Source organism: Apiospora marii, assembly GCF_038362585.1.
Source record: "Apiospora marii strain CBS 49790 chromosome Unknown utg000003l_segment0_segment0, whole genome shotgun sequence".
NCBI classification, from domain to species: Eukaryota; Fungi; Ascomycota; class Sordariomycetes; order Amphisphaeriales; family Apiosporaceae; genus Apiospora; species Apiospora marii.
The window spans coordinates 4,488,991-4,505,696 of record NW_027117374.1 but is presented as its reverse complement, the minus strand read 5'-3'; the positions used below and the strand labels follow the sequence as shown (position 1 = coordinate 4,505,696).

At 52.3% G+C, this 16,706-nt stretch overlaps 3 protein-coding genes across 3 annotated transcripts; 2 read left to right on the top strand and 1 right to left on the bottom strand.

Annotated features, from left to right (window-relative positions):
* Positions 1-1,779: 1,779 nt before the first annotated feature.
* PG985_004958 (uncharacterized protein) lies at positions 1,780-4,644 on the top strand (the record flags this gene model as incomplete). Its single annotated transcript, XM_066824727.1, has 3 exons — positions 1,780-2,721; positions 2,775-4,406; positions 4,447-4,644. The coding sequence occupies 3 exons, from the start codon at positions 1,780-1,782 to the stop codon at positions 4,642-4,644; spliced, it is 2,772 nt and encodes a 923-aa protein (XP_066687887.1).
* Positions 4,645-8,425: 3,781 nt separating this feature from the next.
* PG985_004957 (Acyl-CoA desaturase) lies at positions 8,426-9,910 on the top strand (the record flags this gene model as incomplete). Its single annotated transcript, XM_066824726.1, has 2 exons — positions 8,426-8,699; positions 8,775-9,910. 2 exons carry the CDS (start codon positions 8,426-8,428, stop codon positions 9,908-9,910), a joined length of 1,410 nt encoding a protein of 469 aa, XP_066687886.1.
* Positions 9,911-11,340: 1,430 nt separating this feature from the next.
* Positions 11,341-14,863, bottom strand: PG985_004956 (SNF2 family DNA-dependent ATPase; the record flags this gene model as incomplete). Its single annotated transcript, XM_066824725.1, has 2 exons — positions 11,341-14,147; positions 14,203-14,863. The coding sequence occupies 2 exons, from the start codon at positions 14,861-14,863 to the stop codon at positions 11,341-11,343; spliced, it is 3,468 nt and encodes a 1,155-aa protein (XP_066687885.1).
* Between the last annotated feature and the right edge of the window lie 1,843 nt (positions 14,864-16,706).

Sequence of the window (16,706 nt, the reverse complement as noted above, 5' to 3'; positions counted from 1 at the left end):
AGGGCGTAAAGGAAAGCGTGATAGCGCCATGCTTTGCCACGGCTGCAAAGAGCTAACCCCGAAATGCGACTTGGGGGAGGAGGGAAAAGGATTAGCTGGGTTGCGAACAAAGTAATTATGTCCAGTCCAGCCGAATGAGGCGGGAGTCCACGATCAAATATGGGATGTGACTGGAGAGAAAATGATGCACCGAAGCCCAAACCCGCAGATGGCATGGCCTCCCTCCCTTTTTCGAATTCTGGTCTTCTCGCCAACCAGCATTTTGCCCGCACCTACAGTACCTAACGAAAATCGAGAAATGACCCCCTCGCCAATGGATTGTACAACGCATCAGCGAGTCCGGTCAATCACAGCGTGGAATTGACACAACTGGCCTAGGAAACCACCCCACTACTCGACTTGACGTTGACGTATTTGCAGTCAGGGTTGCGGTCATATCACATATCACCATCCGTACAATGGGAAGTTTTTAATAGCTCACTGCCTGCAATAACCGACTACCTCGTTCAATGTGTGTATTGTTGAACACCTCACTGAAGATCGCGTCTTCGGCCCAGCACGTACCGGATGGTCAGACTACTTACTTGCGTAGAATCAAGACCAATACTAGAAAAACATGTGCAATGTGGTAAAACTGCAACTCGTCCAATCCCTGTCGACCACGAACCGCGAACCCCTCGCCGAAGCCATTCCATGGCCAGAAGGGTCTTAGCACGACCAACTTTGGTAGAGCAACCCCGGCCCAAGCTAAGCCGATGGGCTGCCCGTCATTCTAACTGCAAACGGCCTAGACCCGTGCCTGTGCCTGCCTATGCTTAGTGGGATGCTGCTGCTGACTGCGTTCACCGCATGCATCTTCACGCGCACGAGGTAGAGAGAAGAAACTGGAGATGCTGGGTACTGCCGCCATGTACTGCTACCTCACGTCTCCGCTGCCCGCATCTGCATAGGCTTCTGCTGCTGCTGCTACTACTGCTTCATCTCCTCCTGCATATTTTCAGGAGTGGGATGGAGATGGACGTTTTTTCGCGGCCCTAACCGACCTGGACTTTGTTAGAGCTACGCCCAGCGAAACGAGAGACACTCATCACCCATCACGGCGCGGCGCCCAAATGACAACACAACACCAATCCCCAACCTCGGACACTCGACCGCATAGTTGTGACTCTTCGCCAATAGCACCTTGAGCGCCTCACTCGACACCAATTGACTCCCACACCGCACCTGTCGACTGACACCGAGTCGTCATTGTTGTTGCCGCTGTTGTATGTGCGTGCTGCTCGAGCTGGTGCTTGGTTGCCTGCCATCTACCTGTTCGCGGGCGCTTCTTTCATGACGACCCAACTTTCGATCCAACATAACCTCTAATGCCGATTCCCTATCGAGATCGGTTGCTTGCATAGACCTGCGCTTGTCAAACTCCTCGGGGTCTTTGTCCCTGCTTGTTCCTTCTTCCGCCCCAGGATATCCTCTTTTCTGCCAAACCACTTTGCTCCTCTTCCTTGGGAAACCCTTCTGAATACAGCCAGCCGCTGCGATACGCGCCTCGCATATCCGAAAGCCTCACTCAACTGGTCGACATTACGTCAAGTCCGACAGCGACCCCCCAACAACGTGGAGCAATCCCAACCCCCCAGCCTGTCATAATTGTTGCGTCCCGTCTGCTGTATACGAGGAGGCCGGTCCCACCTTTCCTCCTGCGGAGCAGCAACTTCTTGGAGCAAGACACGCCTATGACCCCTCGTCGACCACCTCAGCTTTCACCGAGTCTCCGCCAACATGGCCACACAGGCAGACACACCGTTGCACGAGTCCCCGCCGGCCGATAGCAAGAGGTTTTCGGGCATCTTCAAGAAGCTGATGTCGTGGAAGCACAGTGCGCCTCCTTCGCCTGAACTCGCGGCTCAAGAGGCTGACGAGAAAGCGAGCCGGCCGGCCTCACCCACCAAAGACCTTATGCGCCGGGTCTCGAGGAAGGTCGTTCCGGGATTGCCGCGCGCAAAGACCTTCAAAAGACAGCAATCGGAAGGACGAGACAAGCTTGAACCAATCGCGCCCACCCAGGCTGAGCGGAGAGCCGTGTCTGTCGATCGAAGAGCGAACCATCCCCGCAGTTCGTCCCATACGGGGCATCAGCATCAATTGCCTTGCGCAAGTGCGCCGGATTTCCTTGACGATACGTATTCTGTAACAACAGCCGGGCAGACGCTGTCGGTACCGCACAGTCCGGTTGGGGACAAGCATTTCCTGGACGCCACGAGCGTGAGGTCCGTTGATATTGACCATCCAGAGGGCAGGGAGCTTCTCCGCCCTGGGACGCCGCTCGGGATCCATTCCAGGGACCCATCTACCGCTGGTGCGCGATCTACTACGACATCGATATACGACGCTCAAATCCACGAGGAATTGGAGTCGAAATGGATACTGAATCTCTCTATGCACTTCCGGGACAAGTCAAAACGAGAAAAGTTCTTTGTCACATACCGCCAGCATGACTTTTTATGGCGTCGCGTCACGATTTCTTTGGATTATAGGAATGCTCCGGATGACTCGCTAGAAAAGGACCTCTTAGACACCAAATTCCAACGGGAAAAAAGCTCAAAGATATACGAAGCAATTCGAGACAGTCTCAATGACATTCAATTCTATGAGACCGTCACCAATCTTAAACTGCAGACGACTGAGGGTAGGCTGCATGTACATGTCGTGGAGGATGTAAATGTAGGTTATCTCATCCTGGACGTTCAGAACCCTGGCTCATATACTCAAAACAGGAGATCATCCACTACCCTACCGTCCGCATGATACATCACTTGCGGTGCAGACGCATCCGAGAACGCAATCTTGAATTCGACTCGCATATGTCAGGATTCGTCTACAAGGTTCGCGTCGGTGAGAAAACTCTAATCAAGAAGGAGATCCCTGGCCCAGATACGGTTGACGAGTTTCTGTACGAAGTGAATGCTCTCAACACCTTGGCGTTCTCTTCAAGCGTCATCAAATTCTACGGTGTAGTTGTTGACGATAATGATGAGAGTGTCAAGGGGCTGCTCATCGACTACGCTGGGCAAGGCGCGCTGATTGACCTGATCTACGACTCACAAGAGCACGGCCTAGATCTGCCTTGGGCAACACGCGAACGATGGGCCCGGCAGATTGTTCAAGGTCTTGCCGACATTCATGAAGCCGGGTTCGTCCAGGGGGATTTCACCCTCTCGAACATTGTGATTGACGATGATTGGAACGCGAAAATCATAGACATCAACAGGCGCGGCTGCCCAGTTGGCTGGGAGCCGCCGGAGGCAACCCCGCTAATTGACAGCAACCAACGGATCTCGATGTATATCGGAGTGAAATCGGATCTTTATCAGCTTGGGATGGTGTTATGGGCACTTGCGACGCTAGAAGACGAGCCCGAAGCACACCGAAGACCTCTCCGCTTGGATCCTGAGATTGAAATCCCGCACTGGTACCGAAGCATGGTGGAAAACTGCTTGAGCGACAATCCTCGGCTGCGTTTGCAAGCCAGTGCACTTGTGGCCATGTTTCCGGACTTGCCTCAATACGACGACTTGAATAGTCCCCAGATTCGCGTTGAGGATGGCTATTCCGTACAAGAATACTTGGTGGATAGCTACGACCAGCACGGTCGGCCGCATATCAGGACTGTGACTCCTCGAAATGACTGGTCCTATTCCGGAACTGGTAGTCAACCATATGCCAACTCGCCCGGTCTCTCCGACGATTCATACTATCCACCTCGTGGTCGATCTCCTCCAAGCCCGCTCCCCAGCAATTCTGGACGCGAGCCGCCCTACATGGGACGGAATATGACGTGGTATGGGAATGATACCACGACCTCTTCAAGAAGCGCGTCTTCGGACGAGCCGCGTGCACCCACGCCCAGAGACGTCCACACAGCCAAGGAGCTGGCCATTGCAGGCAGGTTAGAGGAAGATCTCCGAGCGATGAGCGGGGGTCATGATGACGAGGCGACCCCTGACGGAAGCAAAGAATTATCACGAGTGCTAATGCAAGGGGCGCCTGCCCCACCGGAGATCGTTGTGGACGATGCTGAGGATCCTCCGACGCCACGCCTTGCAGATAACGATTCGGGTGCAGATAAGCCGGAACCGACCCTGTACCTGAAAGAACAGAACTCCCAGGCCAAAACAACCAACGTCCGTGAGCCTGCTGAAACCAGTGAGCCTACAGCCAGGAAAGAAGCGACAGGGTCGCAAGTCTCCGATATCAGAGAGCGCGGGCCAGAAACGGCCCAGCGAACCCCGACTTACAACCACGGTATTCCAAGGAACGCGGATAAAGGTCCCGGCGAGGGCAAATATCCATTCCCACATGACAGGATGACGTCAACGGAATCAGACTACGAGACACAAGAAGACACCGTAACGCAGTCGGACTCGAGTCCCAGTTATACCTACACAGAGCCGGGCAAACAGAAGCCCGGCTAGGGGGAAAGCTCTTCCCCAACACAGAACACAGCCTAACATGCCGAGCGAGTTGACCGGTATTGGTTCAGGCCACGTTGTCCACGACGACGAATTTCGACAGAAGATATGTTCAGACGAGGATCTTGGTCTTTCAAACCCCACGGCAACACAGAACGTGACATCGCAGGCGTAAAGGGGCGTGTTAACATACAGCATCTAGGGAGGCTATTTTATAATTTTGCATCTACTGATGTATAATCTCGCGGAAATTGTCTTGGGCGGATTTTCACATGACAGCGCACTTGCTTCAGCAGCAGCATTTTCTCGACTTTCGAACGGCAGGCCTACCACGGAGCAAACAGGAGAAATCACATGGCATGGATGGCATGCAACGGAGTTTACGACCGGAATGAACGACCAGCTTATCTGCCGACTCTTTTTTTATTTCTGTTTTCTTCTACTTCTTCTTGAATGATTGACTACCCTACTTGTTATCTGCGCAACGTGGAGCTGAAGCGAGCGGGCGAGTCAGCTCGGTAGCTATTGCCGTCGATTGACGAATGTCTAGAGTATGGGATAGGATAGTAGTCTACTGTGCCCATATTATGCCCTTGTATAATCAACGAATGTTATGAAGATTCCAACCCCATATGCATTCCTGATCTTACGTGGTATCCAGTTTGTATAACTTCGTCTGAAAACGAAGTCGTGAGCCTAGGCTCGAGGAACATGACATACAGTCAGACAGATGGGGATTTTCACGAGCTCTTATGCTTGGCAAATACCACGCTATGGCGAGCCGCACTCGTGAAATACGAGAGGGCATCTTGGAAGTAAGTTGATGGTGGGATACACGTATGATTTGGCATTCAACAAATACAAACAGCCTTCATGAAAGAGGGGGCATTACCCCCTATTTCTCAGAGGGGTGTCAGCGGTTAGCGGTAGCCAACTCGACCCAGTGAACCTTTCTCAAGTGGCTCTGTGTTATTGTCGTGATCAGACCTCTTTATATCGCAGTCGTTGCTTGAGGCTTTGGTATCGTTCTCATACTAGCAAATTCGAGCAAAGTAAGAACAGAGGTAGTTGGCAACTGCAGCATAGGGCCAGTACTTGTCTACTTCACCAAATGAAGTCTTATCTAGCCAATTCGGCCTCATCTAGCTGCTTGACCTGTCATCTGCTAAGGTTTATTTCAGCTACAAACGATTGCATTTCCCTGACGTCTGACGTCTGTGCCAAAAGCCTTGACGCGAACGATAATACAAGACTTTAAGGACCGAGACGAGGAGCAATAAACGTGGATTTGTTTAGGTCCTGTCAATACAATTGGCTGTCTCGTTTTGGTCATTATATAGGGGTAGCTCGTGCACCTGGCCGACCACAGTTAGATACCCCCTTAATCGACGGGCATATTCCTGAGCCTCCTGAGCCTATTATGTGCTCAAAGCATGCCCGCGGTGATTTCCAACACTAGGTATCTGGCTTACTGTAACCACTTGGCTGATTTATTAACGGATTAGTTATCGTATCAACGCCCTCCAAGCCACAGGTAATTCAACACGAGATACCATCAAGTCGTACGCTGATAGCTCGCAGGGTTCTAGCGGATGACCCAAGACTGAGTATGGATGCTACCCGGATAAGTAAACTGGGGCATGGCCGATTATTCATGGGAACTGTTGTACCATGAGCGGCGCTATTGCCATCAAGGAAATAAACCCATAGCTCGTGAGGGAGGTGGCTGTAGGGACGCCTGCGTGTTGAATATATTTAAATAGAGACTTCTTGTCCCGCCCTGTCTATCGCTTTGATTGCTAGCGGGAAGTCGAAAGCAGTTGTCAGGGGCTCGGGATAAATTGACACATGCCTCAGAAAGCATGTTTGTTCACGATTTCATCCCAAGATTAATGGGCTGATGATGGGCTGGCAGCTGGTTCGGTTGACAGCGGCACGGGTGGCGTTTCCGTCTTTTTGCCTCCCTCCCCTGGCCCGGGGAAGATAAGCGCTGTCGATCATGGAGGCTAGAATCGCTTGGGGGGGGGGGGGCTTCTAGAAAAAGGACGAAGCTAAGTTTGGAGGGGCGTAAGTAAGGGGCAGACTATCTTTTGCCTGGACGCCCATTCGTCAATCGCCTGCGCGCTGTTCAAGGGGCCCAGAGATCGGCTTCCTCGGATGCTATGTACTTTCTTCTGCACATTCCGGGTGGCCGTGTTCTGTTGAGCTTCAGAGACGGTTGACGGGCCAGAGACGGGCTTGCATCCCCAGATCGGCGGCGCCCGCACAAGTACCTCGACTGCATCAAAACACATAAGTGTTTCGCTTCAACAGCTACTGATAAGCACCTGGCACCAGAAAACACACTACGGATTAAACCAGGCTGGCATGTGCACCGAGTGATCTTTATAAGATGCTTCTACATACTAGCCAGCGGCAATCTCGATACGATAGCACGAGTTGTCGAACGATGCTCAAGTGAGCAGGAAAGCAGAGTTTGGGGGTTCGAAGGGTTCGAGCAGGAAAGTCCCCGCCCGTCGCCGTCAGCCTTAAGAAAATGTTTCAGCTTGGTTGGTGCGTCCCTCAATGTATGTGAGCCTTACAACCGCCGCCCCAAACTGCCTTGAACTCTCTCTGTACTTGTATGGCTAAGGTTCGATTTGGCACCAGTACCACTATAGCAAAGCAGTGTGTACATGATATTACGCAGACATGGTGCAATTTACTCCCCAACCGTAACAAACTCCAGAGCTGAGTTTGGCATTTCAAAGATGGAAATGTTGGATGCCATTTAATCGTTATCAATGGAACCGTCCAGGCGCGGGCAGTCTTTATCGGGTCTTCAAGTGGAAGGAAGGGAGGGTACAGCGCAGAAGGTGTACCTTGCGTTGGAGCCCGCCCTGCACTGGAACAAAACGCACGCAGAAAAAGCCAGCCACCCCCAAACGGGAAGGACCCTGGTTTCGTCAGCCAATCAGCGCCCATCAATTCTTCCCAACAAAAAAAGCTCTCGCCCCCCAACAACAAGCACGCAAGTACTAGTCGAGGAGGCAAAAAAAACGGCCGCCGCGAAGGAGAAGAAAAAAAACCAGACATGGGGTTTGAAACCGGCAGGAATAGGTGTCAGTAAAGCGTAAAGCAGAAAACACTCTTTCCCCACGTTTACAGTATTTGCCTCCTTCACTAAAAGTAAGTACTGTCTGAGTGTTCCGAACGAACTGCCTCGGCAACTGGGACCAATGTACCTATTTGCTTGCGTTGTTCATGGACATTTGACTTTGAGACTTCTAAGCGACAGGGGAAGCAGCCCGTCAGCAGTAACTCCTTCCGTAATTACAAGTACTTTGATAATCTGCCATGCCTTGCCTCCTTCCAGCTGCAACAGTGAATACCCAATTGTAATCATGAGCTCTTAAGCAAGGTACCAAAGGTAGGAGGAGGAGGAGGCTCGGGGTAGGTACCTACCTACATGTACGGTAATGGCATTGCATTGATTGGCATTGGCATTGGCATTGGCGTTGGCATGTAAGTGCCTATTGCCCCGGACGGAAGGCACTTTGGAGGACAGGGATGCAGTTCCAATGCTGCTGCACGTCGTCATTTCTTTGGGGAGAACGTACAACCCGTCCGTCACCCAGCAGTACAGCGCTTGCTAACTAGGCTCCTAGGGACAGAGGGACAGTAGGCAAAAAGCCAGCAGGCCATCAGCCAGCAGGGGGGCTGACCCAGAGTGACCCAGAACTAAGACCCAGATCCAGAACCACTATTCTACACATCCACTCCCCGCCATCTCGCCTTGGCTGCTGCAGTACCTTTCCCACCAATTCCCCCAAAGCTTGAGTTGGTGAGCGAGCTGAGAACCGACCCGAGTCCGAGGCGGCCACGTTAAATATAATCCCCCAATCCCACTGTACACTTCCAGCTTTTCTCTTTCTTGCTGTTTTACTCATCAACCACACACTCTCTTGTCGTTCAGCATGGCAGAGTCAAACGTTGCCCAGGTCTTCCCTGACGGGACCACGGACTACAAGCCTCTCCGTGGTGCTGCCTATGACTTGAAGAAGCCTCACATCACCGAGACCCCCATTACCTGGGGCAACTGGTACAAGCATGTCAACTGGCTGAACTCGTACTTCATCCTGGGAGTTCCCGCCATGGGCCTCGTCGGCGCCTACTTCACGCCTCTGTACACAGCCACGGCTCTTTTTGCCGTATTCTACTACTTCAACACTGGTCTCGGCATCACAGCTGGTATGTCCTCTTAACGACTTCGGGGTTTTTTGACCTGTTTGGAAAAAGCCTTCACCATCTAACATGAACGAACAGGATACCACCGACTTTGGTCTCACACTTCGTACAAGGCCACTCTTCCCCTCAAGATCTACTTGGCTGCTATGGGCGCCGGCGCCGTTGAGGGCTCCATCAGATGGTGGTCACGAGGCCACCGCTCTCACCACCGATACACCGACACGGAGAAGGATCCCTACTCTGTCCGCAAAGGTCTCCTTTACTCCCACATTGGCTGGATGGTCATGAAGCAGAACCCCAAGCGCATCGGCCGTACCGACATCACCGACCTTAACGACGATCCCGTCGTCGTTTGGCAGCACACTCACTACATCAAGTCGGTTCTCGCCATGGGCCTCATCTTCCCAACTCTTGTCTGCGGTCTTGGCTGGGGTGACTACCTCGGCGGCTTCATCTACGCCGGTATCCTCCGCATCTTCTTCGTCCAGCAGGCCACTTTCTGCGTCAACTCCCTCGCCCACTGGCTCGGTGACCAGCCCTTCGACGACCGCAACTCGCCCCGTGATCACGTCATCACTGCTCTCGTCACTCTGGGTGAAGGATACCACAACTTCCACCACGAGTTCCCCTCGGACTACCGCAACGCCATTCAATGGTGGCAGTACGACCCTACCAAGTGGATGATCTGGACCTGGAAGCAGCTTGGACTCGCTCATGACCTGAAGCAGTTCCGCTCCAACGAAATCGAGAAGGGTCGCGTCCAGCAGTTGCAGAAGAAGCTTGACCAGAAGCGTGCTGGACTCGACTGGGGCATCCCTCTCGAGCAGCTTCCCGTTGTTGACTGGGATGACTTTGTTGCCCAGTCCAAGGACGGCAAGGGTCTTGTTGCTATTGCTGGTGTCATCCACGATGTCACGGATTTCATCAAGGACCATCCTGGTGGCAAGGCTCTTATTGGCTCTGCCATTGGCAAGGATGCTACGGCCATGTTCAACGGTGGTGTCTACCTTCACTCCAACGCTGCCCACAACCTGCTTTCCACCATGAGAGTTGGTGTCCTTCGAGGAGGATGTGAGGTGGAAATTTGGAAGCGGGCTCAGTCGGAGAACAAGGACGTCGCGGTCGTCAACGACTCGACTGGCCAGCGAATCTGGCGAGCTGGTGACCAAGTCACCCGCATTGCCCAGCCAACAGCGGCTGCCAATGCTGCATAGATACGTCACAAGACTTTAGGTCAATGATTATTAGGACACGGTCACAACAGCATTACTATAGGCGTTTTAAGAGCAGGAAAACTCATGGTTGGCGCATTATTACTTGGTTGGGCTGATTTCAGATATGAGAGTACTGTTTGTACTCTTGTCAAATTGAAACACAATGACGATAAATATCCATAAGCGATTCATTACTTTACTTCCAAGTTCTTTGATATTGTTGTACCAATTGTGACACCTGTAGAACATGTGCGTTTCCACCGTGACCATTGCTTGTGCCAAAATAGCCCAGGGGCCCCGCTTCGGGTGAACCCTTTCGAATCAAGTGGCTTGGCAGACAACGGTGCCTGGTTTTGACACCCGCCGCTACCGAACGGTTTTCCCAACAACATGGGTCGACTCTGTAGTAGATCTGGTGTCACGCCCGATTCGGTTTTTCACATGCCAACCCAACGAAAACTCGCATGAGCTTCCAAGTAGCGCTTCATACAAAGCTGTGGATGCACTTGACAAGACTCTCGGTATCGTGATCTCAAGAAATGGCATGTGCTTCTAGTTGACTACACAGATAACGGCAGGACCGTGTGGGTGGGTGGCTACGTAGCTACGTGGGGTTCAACGCATAGTCAAGTAAGCCAGGCGGGCATTGCTTGCTGACTGGCCAAGGAGTTTTGTAACTCCTGCTTATCGCGTCAGCTCATTTATTGGTACATCTGCACTTCACATGACTACAAGATGTTTTATCTAGGCTGCAAAGGGGATATCGCCTGTCCAAGAGTCTCCTTAACTAATATTGTTTAAGACTATCTATCTGTTTGTCTCTTGCAAAAGAACAAGGGGACGGGCGAAAAAGCTTCAACGCAATGTTTTGCCACAGCTGGCTGCGGCTGGTATCAAATAGGAGGGAGGGGGAAGAGCAACAAGCGAAACTCGAAAAGGGTAGATGCGCTTTGTGATGTGTAAAATGCCCGAAGAGCCCTTCAACGCCTGGGGTAGTTATGCCCGGCTTCCCAGCCAAGTCGTAAATATCCGATAATATCCATCCCTTGGGCAGGATATTCTCCGCCCATATGTCGCAAGCAAGGACTATTTCTCCCTCTAGACCCTGAAGGTCAGTGAACCACAACCGAGTTGTGCATTCCAGACAGACGCCATTTGCCATTTCAAGCCCCATCTATGCCGACTTCCTCTCGTAAACACCCTGCATGCCGGAAAGACCCGCTAAAGGGGGTCAAACTCTAGATAAGAGTGAAGGGTAGCTTGTATAAAAATTGGCCCACCAAAACGCCTGACATGCTCAGCCCAAATATAACGCAGAAAACGTGAAAGGCATGTATCGTAAACCATGATTGCAAGCACGTGTGGTGTTGCCGAGATCATCTGTCGAGAAAAGGCCACTAGAGGCTACGGGATTGAACCCGATGGCTCAATCACTTGAACAGACTTCGCAAGTCCATGAGCTTTTGCTTAGCAGCCTCGGCTTTGTCCACGACCTTACCGCGATCCAAACTAAGGCTGGCCAGCTTCATTTTCTTCTCCTGCAGTTCGAGCATCTTCTCCTCGATGCTGTTGGCCATGATGTAACGAACCGTGCGCACCGGTCGTTTCTGCCCAAGTCGATGTACTCGGTCAACTGCTTGAGCCTCGGCAGCTGGATTATACTGGGGTTCCATGACATAGACATTGTTGCCTGCGGTCAAGTTGAGACCCAAGCCTCCAGCCATGATGGAAACCAGGATGACATGCACCGAATTGTCCTCTCGGAACGAATCCATGGCAGCGGTGCGCGCAATTCGTGACATTTTACCGTCAAGGCGGGTATACGTGATGCCATTGTTGTCCAGCGCCAGCTGGATCAGGTCAAGATGAGACGTCCAGGCTGAGAAAACCACAGACTTGAAGGGGGCCTCGTTCGGGGCAGCCTCACTTTGGGCCTTGGTTCTGAGCAGATCTTCGACAAGGGCACGCGTCTTGGTGTGTGGGCCCGAATAGTTCTCCAAGCAGCTCAGCTTCTTACCCGTCTTGTGATGAGTGTCATGCTCCACGTCTGCCTTGTCCTTTCGTAGCTCGACGAGAGAAAGCCGAACGTGAGAGAAGCACAGAGGGCACTGACCGGTGCCCGAGTTGCCAGCCTCGGCATTCCACGTCGGTTTGCACGATGGGCATATCAAATGGAAACAAGCCGTGAGGTAGCCAAGTATGTTGTCGTCTTTTTCCGACTCTACATCAGCGCTGCCTTCCCGTGCGCCTAGCTTTTTGTCACACACAAAGCACTTGTCCATATTGGTCTCTTGCATCAGCTCGAGAACCTCGTATGCTCGAGTTTCGCCAATAGCCGGTTTGTCGTCATCGTCACTGTCGAGATCGATGGCCGAGTCCTCCGTCATGCCTTGGACAAGCGCGAGATCTTCTTCGGAGAGGAGCTCACGTCCATGCGCGGAGATAAGGCGAAGTCTCAGGATGGACTGCAGGATGTGGATATAGGATTTGCCACCGACCATCTTGTCTCTGCCAGAGGCAAGAACGGCAACCTTGTCCTGCGCATTACGCTCAAAGGATTTGTACAGCTTCTCCTCGGACGGGGAAAAGTGAAGCTTCACGAGTTGGTCCTTGCGAGGTGGCAGGTCGATCTTGTCTTTGAGGCGCCTGAGGGTGATGCTGTCCACCAGCACCCTGAGCTTGGGTACAACCTCGGGATCACAGACCTTGAATGGTGCCACAATGTACTGAGTAAACTTACTCTTGTCGTCGAATGGCTTGAGTCGGATAAATGCCAGCAGAGCTGCCAAGTCGTCAAGTTTGTTCTGTACCGGTGTTCCCGTGACTGCCCAGCGACGGTTTGCCTGCAGACGACAGATCGCCTTGAACTGTAGAGTCGACTGTTCGCGTATCATGTGCGCTTCGTCTAGAACGACTCGGAACCATCCAATCTCCTCAAGCGGGTGGGGCCCAGCGCGACCTTTGTGACGGGAGTTGACCTCGGTAGAGACAGACCCATACGTCGTAATGACAAGGTCGTACTGGGCGAGCTTTTTGGGATCCCGTATGCGACTTGATCCATGGTAAATGTAATAGGAAAATGTGCCCGGTTTGATGTGTGTCTTGATTTGTTCCTCCCAGTTTGTGATGGTGGTCAGAGGACACACGAGCAGCGTGGCTCGAGTATTGCGCGAAATGCGGGTCAACGCAAGAGGCGCGGGTGTCGGTACGTTGAATCGCGACTGGCCCTGGCTCTTCTTGGAAGCTGGCGGCCGAGGTTGCACGGGGTCTGATTTGGACCATTCCTCCGCCGCATCGAGGGTGCTCACCACTAACGAGAGAATGCTGAGCGTCTTTCCCAAGCCCATCATGTCCGCAAGGATGCCGCCAAATGTCTCGGGGGGTGGCTGATTGTGTACCTGGCCAGTGATGACATTATAGTAGCTCTGCTGACCACTGATATGTGTTTTCATCTGCCAGAATGAATTCGGTGTTTTGCCGATGTTCAAGAGCTGGCGTGGCTGCTCTTTAGTCATCATGAAATGGAGACCCTGCTTCTGGTGTTTCAGAAGTTCGGTCACGATCCTGGGATCTGGCTCCATTTGTGGGAGGTCTTCGCTTCGTGTAAGTGAATCAAAAACTCCCATCACCTCATTGCGAATCTCCTCAACGGTTCGCACCGTCTGAGGCATAGGTGCTGCCGGAGCACCTTCCCGGTCTCTGATGAGAGGCTGAGGCCGATTTACACCTTGCAGGCTTTGCGGGTTTTCGTATTTGATCCCACTATCCAAGCGTGTTGGGTTACGCAGCCACAGTTGCTTCTGGGACAGATGCCTACCGACGGCTTTGCCGGATGCGCGAGGGCCATAGAGTACCAGGTCGAGGTTGTAGGCCTTGGATATCGGAATCCCGACTCGCTCGTCATCCATTATCTTGCGCGTAGGAATCCGGCTGTCAGTTCGGAGTTGCAGTCGAGGGGAGTCTAACAAGGGTGACAGACCCAATGCTGTCTGAGGATCCAACACCCCTACAATGTTGCGAGTGTAGTCTTTGGCATTGATGACGTGAGTTGGATCATTGAGTCTTCGGTTCAAAACAATCTTGACCGCGGGCCACCAGCCGACTTGAAGAGCTTTGTGTTCAGGTTTGGGCCTGGGGACGCTGTGACAATTAATCTTGGCGCCTTGTATCATGCCGTAGCAAATCTCCTGTTTTTGTGCGTCCTCGATTGCCTTCGCCTCGGTTGTGTCGTCGTCACCTGCAAGAATGTTAGCTTCAACAGTTACGGGCAACAGCGAGGTCTGCTAACTCACCACCTTCGGTCAAATCGACCGTGTTGGCACGCGATAGAGACGGGCTATTTGCGGCTTCCTCCCTCTTTGCCTTGACATATTGGCCAAACATGCCACCGCTTCCCCCATCGCCGAAAGTGGCTGTAACCTTCTCGTCGGCACTATCCTCGAGATCTATGGTCTCCAACTTTCGACGTTTTGGATGTGGTGCTGTACTTCGGTCTTGGACATGGTTCATTCGCTCGATCATGCTGCCAAATCCATTCACGGGCGAAGGTGTATGACTGATGTCAAAGCCTCCATTGTAGGCAAAGGAAGGAGGCGTGCTTGCATTTGAAGCAGTACCCTCGTTCGGGCTCGAGAACTGAAATTCGACTGAAGTAGGACCGCTGGATCGGCTTGGGTAGTTCGCAGGTGTGGATCGGCCACTGACGTTATTCGTACGCGAGGCCGTCGTGTACTGCCGGGGATTCATGAGAAAGTTGGGGTCAAAGACCTCGTTGGGTGCGCCATGGTTGATGGGCAGCCCCTGCGGGTTCGTCATGCCATTCTGGGTAGAAGTATCTTGGTAAAATGAAACGTAAGTATCATCATAAAAAGAAGGGTTGTGATGCTTTTCATGAAGCTCTCGAAGCGCGAGGGTGTCTTCGCTCCTAGCTCTCTTCCGATTCGGGAAGGGCATGATGTGTGCGTGAGGGGGGTGGTGGGAGTGGCTATTACCAGTTAAGTGACTGTGAGGTGCCATGTTTTCAGATCCCGAGCGTCCAAATGGGCTCGGCGATCAGTGACGCGCAGATGGTGTCTGCAGAGTCGCCGGTAGAATGTATGGCTCTAGTTCGAGGTCCTCATCGCGCGTGCGTGCAAAATCCAGATGGATCGGCGCACAATTCGGACCGCAAATGCTGGTGTAAGTATGTATGTGGTTACTTGTTTGGACTGTCCACTGAAGGCTTTGTGAGTCGGCGTAGGTTAGTCGCCCGCAGGTGCAAGTGGTGTTGTTCCTCTTTGTGCGTGAAGAACGAGGGCTGAAGTTGAGATTGAATAAAGATGCAGATTCGAGGACCGCGGGGCATTCACAGCCGGGCCGGGTCAAAGGCTCGATTTGGGGAAAAGGTAAGTCGGCGATTTTGTGAGAATGGCAAAAGTGAGTGGTGGAAGAAGCGCAAACAATAGAAAATGTTGGGCCTCGCACAGCGGGGGCAGAGGCAGCAGCGGCGTTGGCGACGGCCAGACGGGAGGATGCAGGTCTGTCACAAGGGCTGGTGTTCAGGTATGGGGATGGGGATGGGATATTTGCATTTCAAGCTTGATGCCTTCCACAACCTAGCTTCCCACTTCAGATGATCATCTGCACCATGTTCAGATCAATCAAATAATGGATGTGATTGATGGCGGACCAGGTACGTACCAAGCCCAGTCTTTGTCTCGCCGCGCTGAAGTGCCTTGAGCTAGCGCTGGACCCCACTGATCGAATAGCACTGATGATAGGCTGGCGCACGGCATAGGCGAACGGCTTCCCACTTCCATCGACCCGCTCACTGCTGTTGACGGGGGTGTGACTGTGAATGCAATGGACGTTTTTCGAGGGCTCGCAGCAAATCAACAGTGAATGGAGGGGAAAGGCAGCAACTCCGATGTGAAGGGAAAGCAGGGAACGTACTCTTGCACCCTCGTGTATTACCTCAAGGTTACAGCGAGAGTTGTGACAGTTGGTTACATATTACGAATATGAAACTATTTCCAATATAGGTAAGTATATAGGTAGTCCCTAAGTAAGCAGGTGTACAGACCCAACAGCAACGAAAGTGGGTGATTGCCTGCCTGGAGCTTCAACCCAACAGTAGGTTGTGATGTGTGCGGCTGACTATTCTTGTCCCTTGCCTGTCCTATCGGCAATCTTTTCGATGATTCCACGGATGCAGAATCGATTTGTCGCATGACCTAGGACGACCTGCAAACTCCACATATTACAGATGGGCTATCGCCAAAATCGTTAGCCGGTGTGACCACGTGCCCCTCTCCTGACTGGGCCATTACACCAACCGGGATCCATACGAGTACATCATGTAGGAGTTGCATCTTTTCTTTCCTGGGGTGGGCGGCAGAAAAAGGGAGAGAGCGTGGGGTTGCAGCGCTGACTGCTCCCACTTGTCAAACACAGTCAATGTTGATACAGGCATTGCAGAAAGTATGCGTGCGGGGCGTTGATTAAGAGTAGACTCGGCAGATTACTTAATATGAACTCCGTGCCCAGCAAAGCGAGCAAGTCTTGATGAGCTAAGTAAATAGGATAAAAAAACCACTCAGATAGACTGTACATTTTATTATTTGACCTTCCTTCTCTCTGTGGGATGGTTTTACACGCTGCAGTTGTAACCAATGGCCAACGAAGTAACAAACTCTTGAAACCTGCAGAGGCGGGTGCTTAAGCGGCTTCCGGCCCGCCATGTTTTTTCTTCCCATTCCCGATGCCGTCTCAGAAAAGACACCGTAATAAAATCAAACCCCTGCCGTGGCTCCCTAAC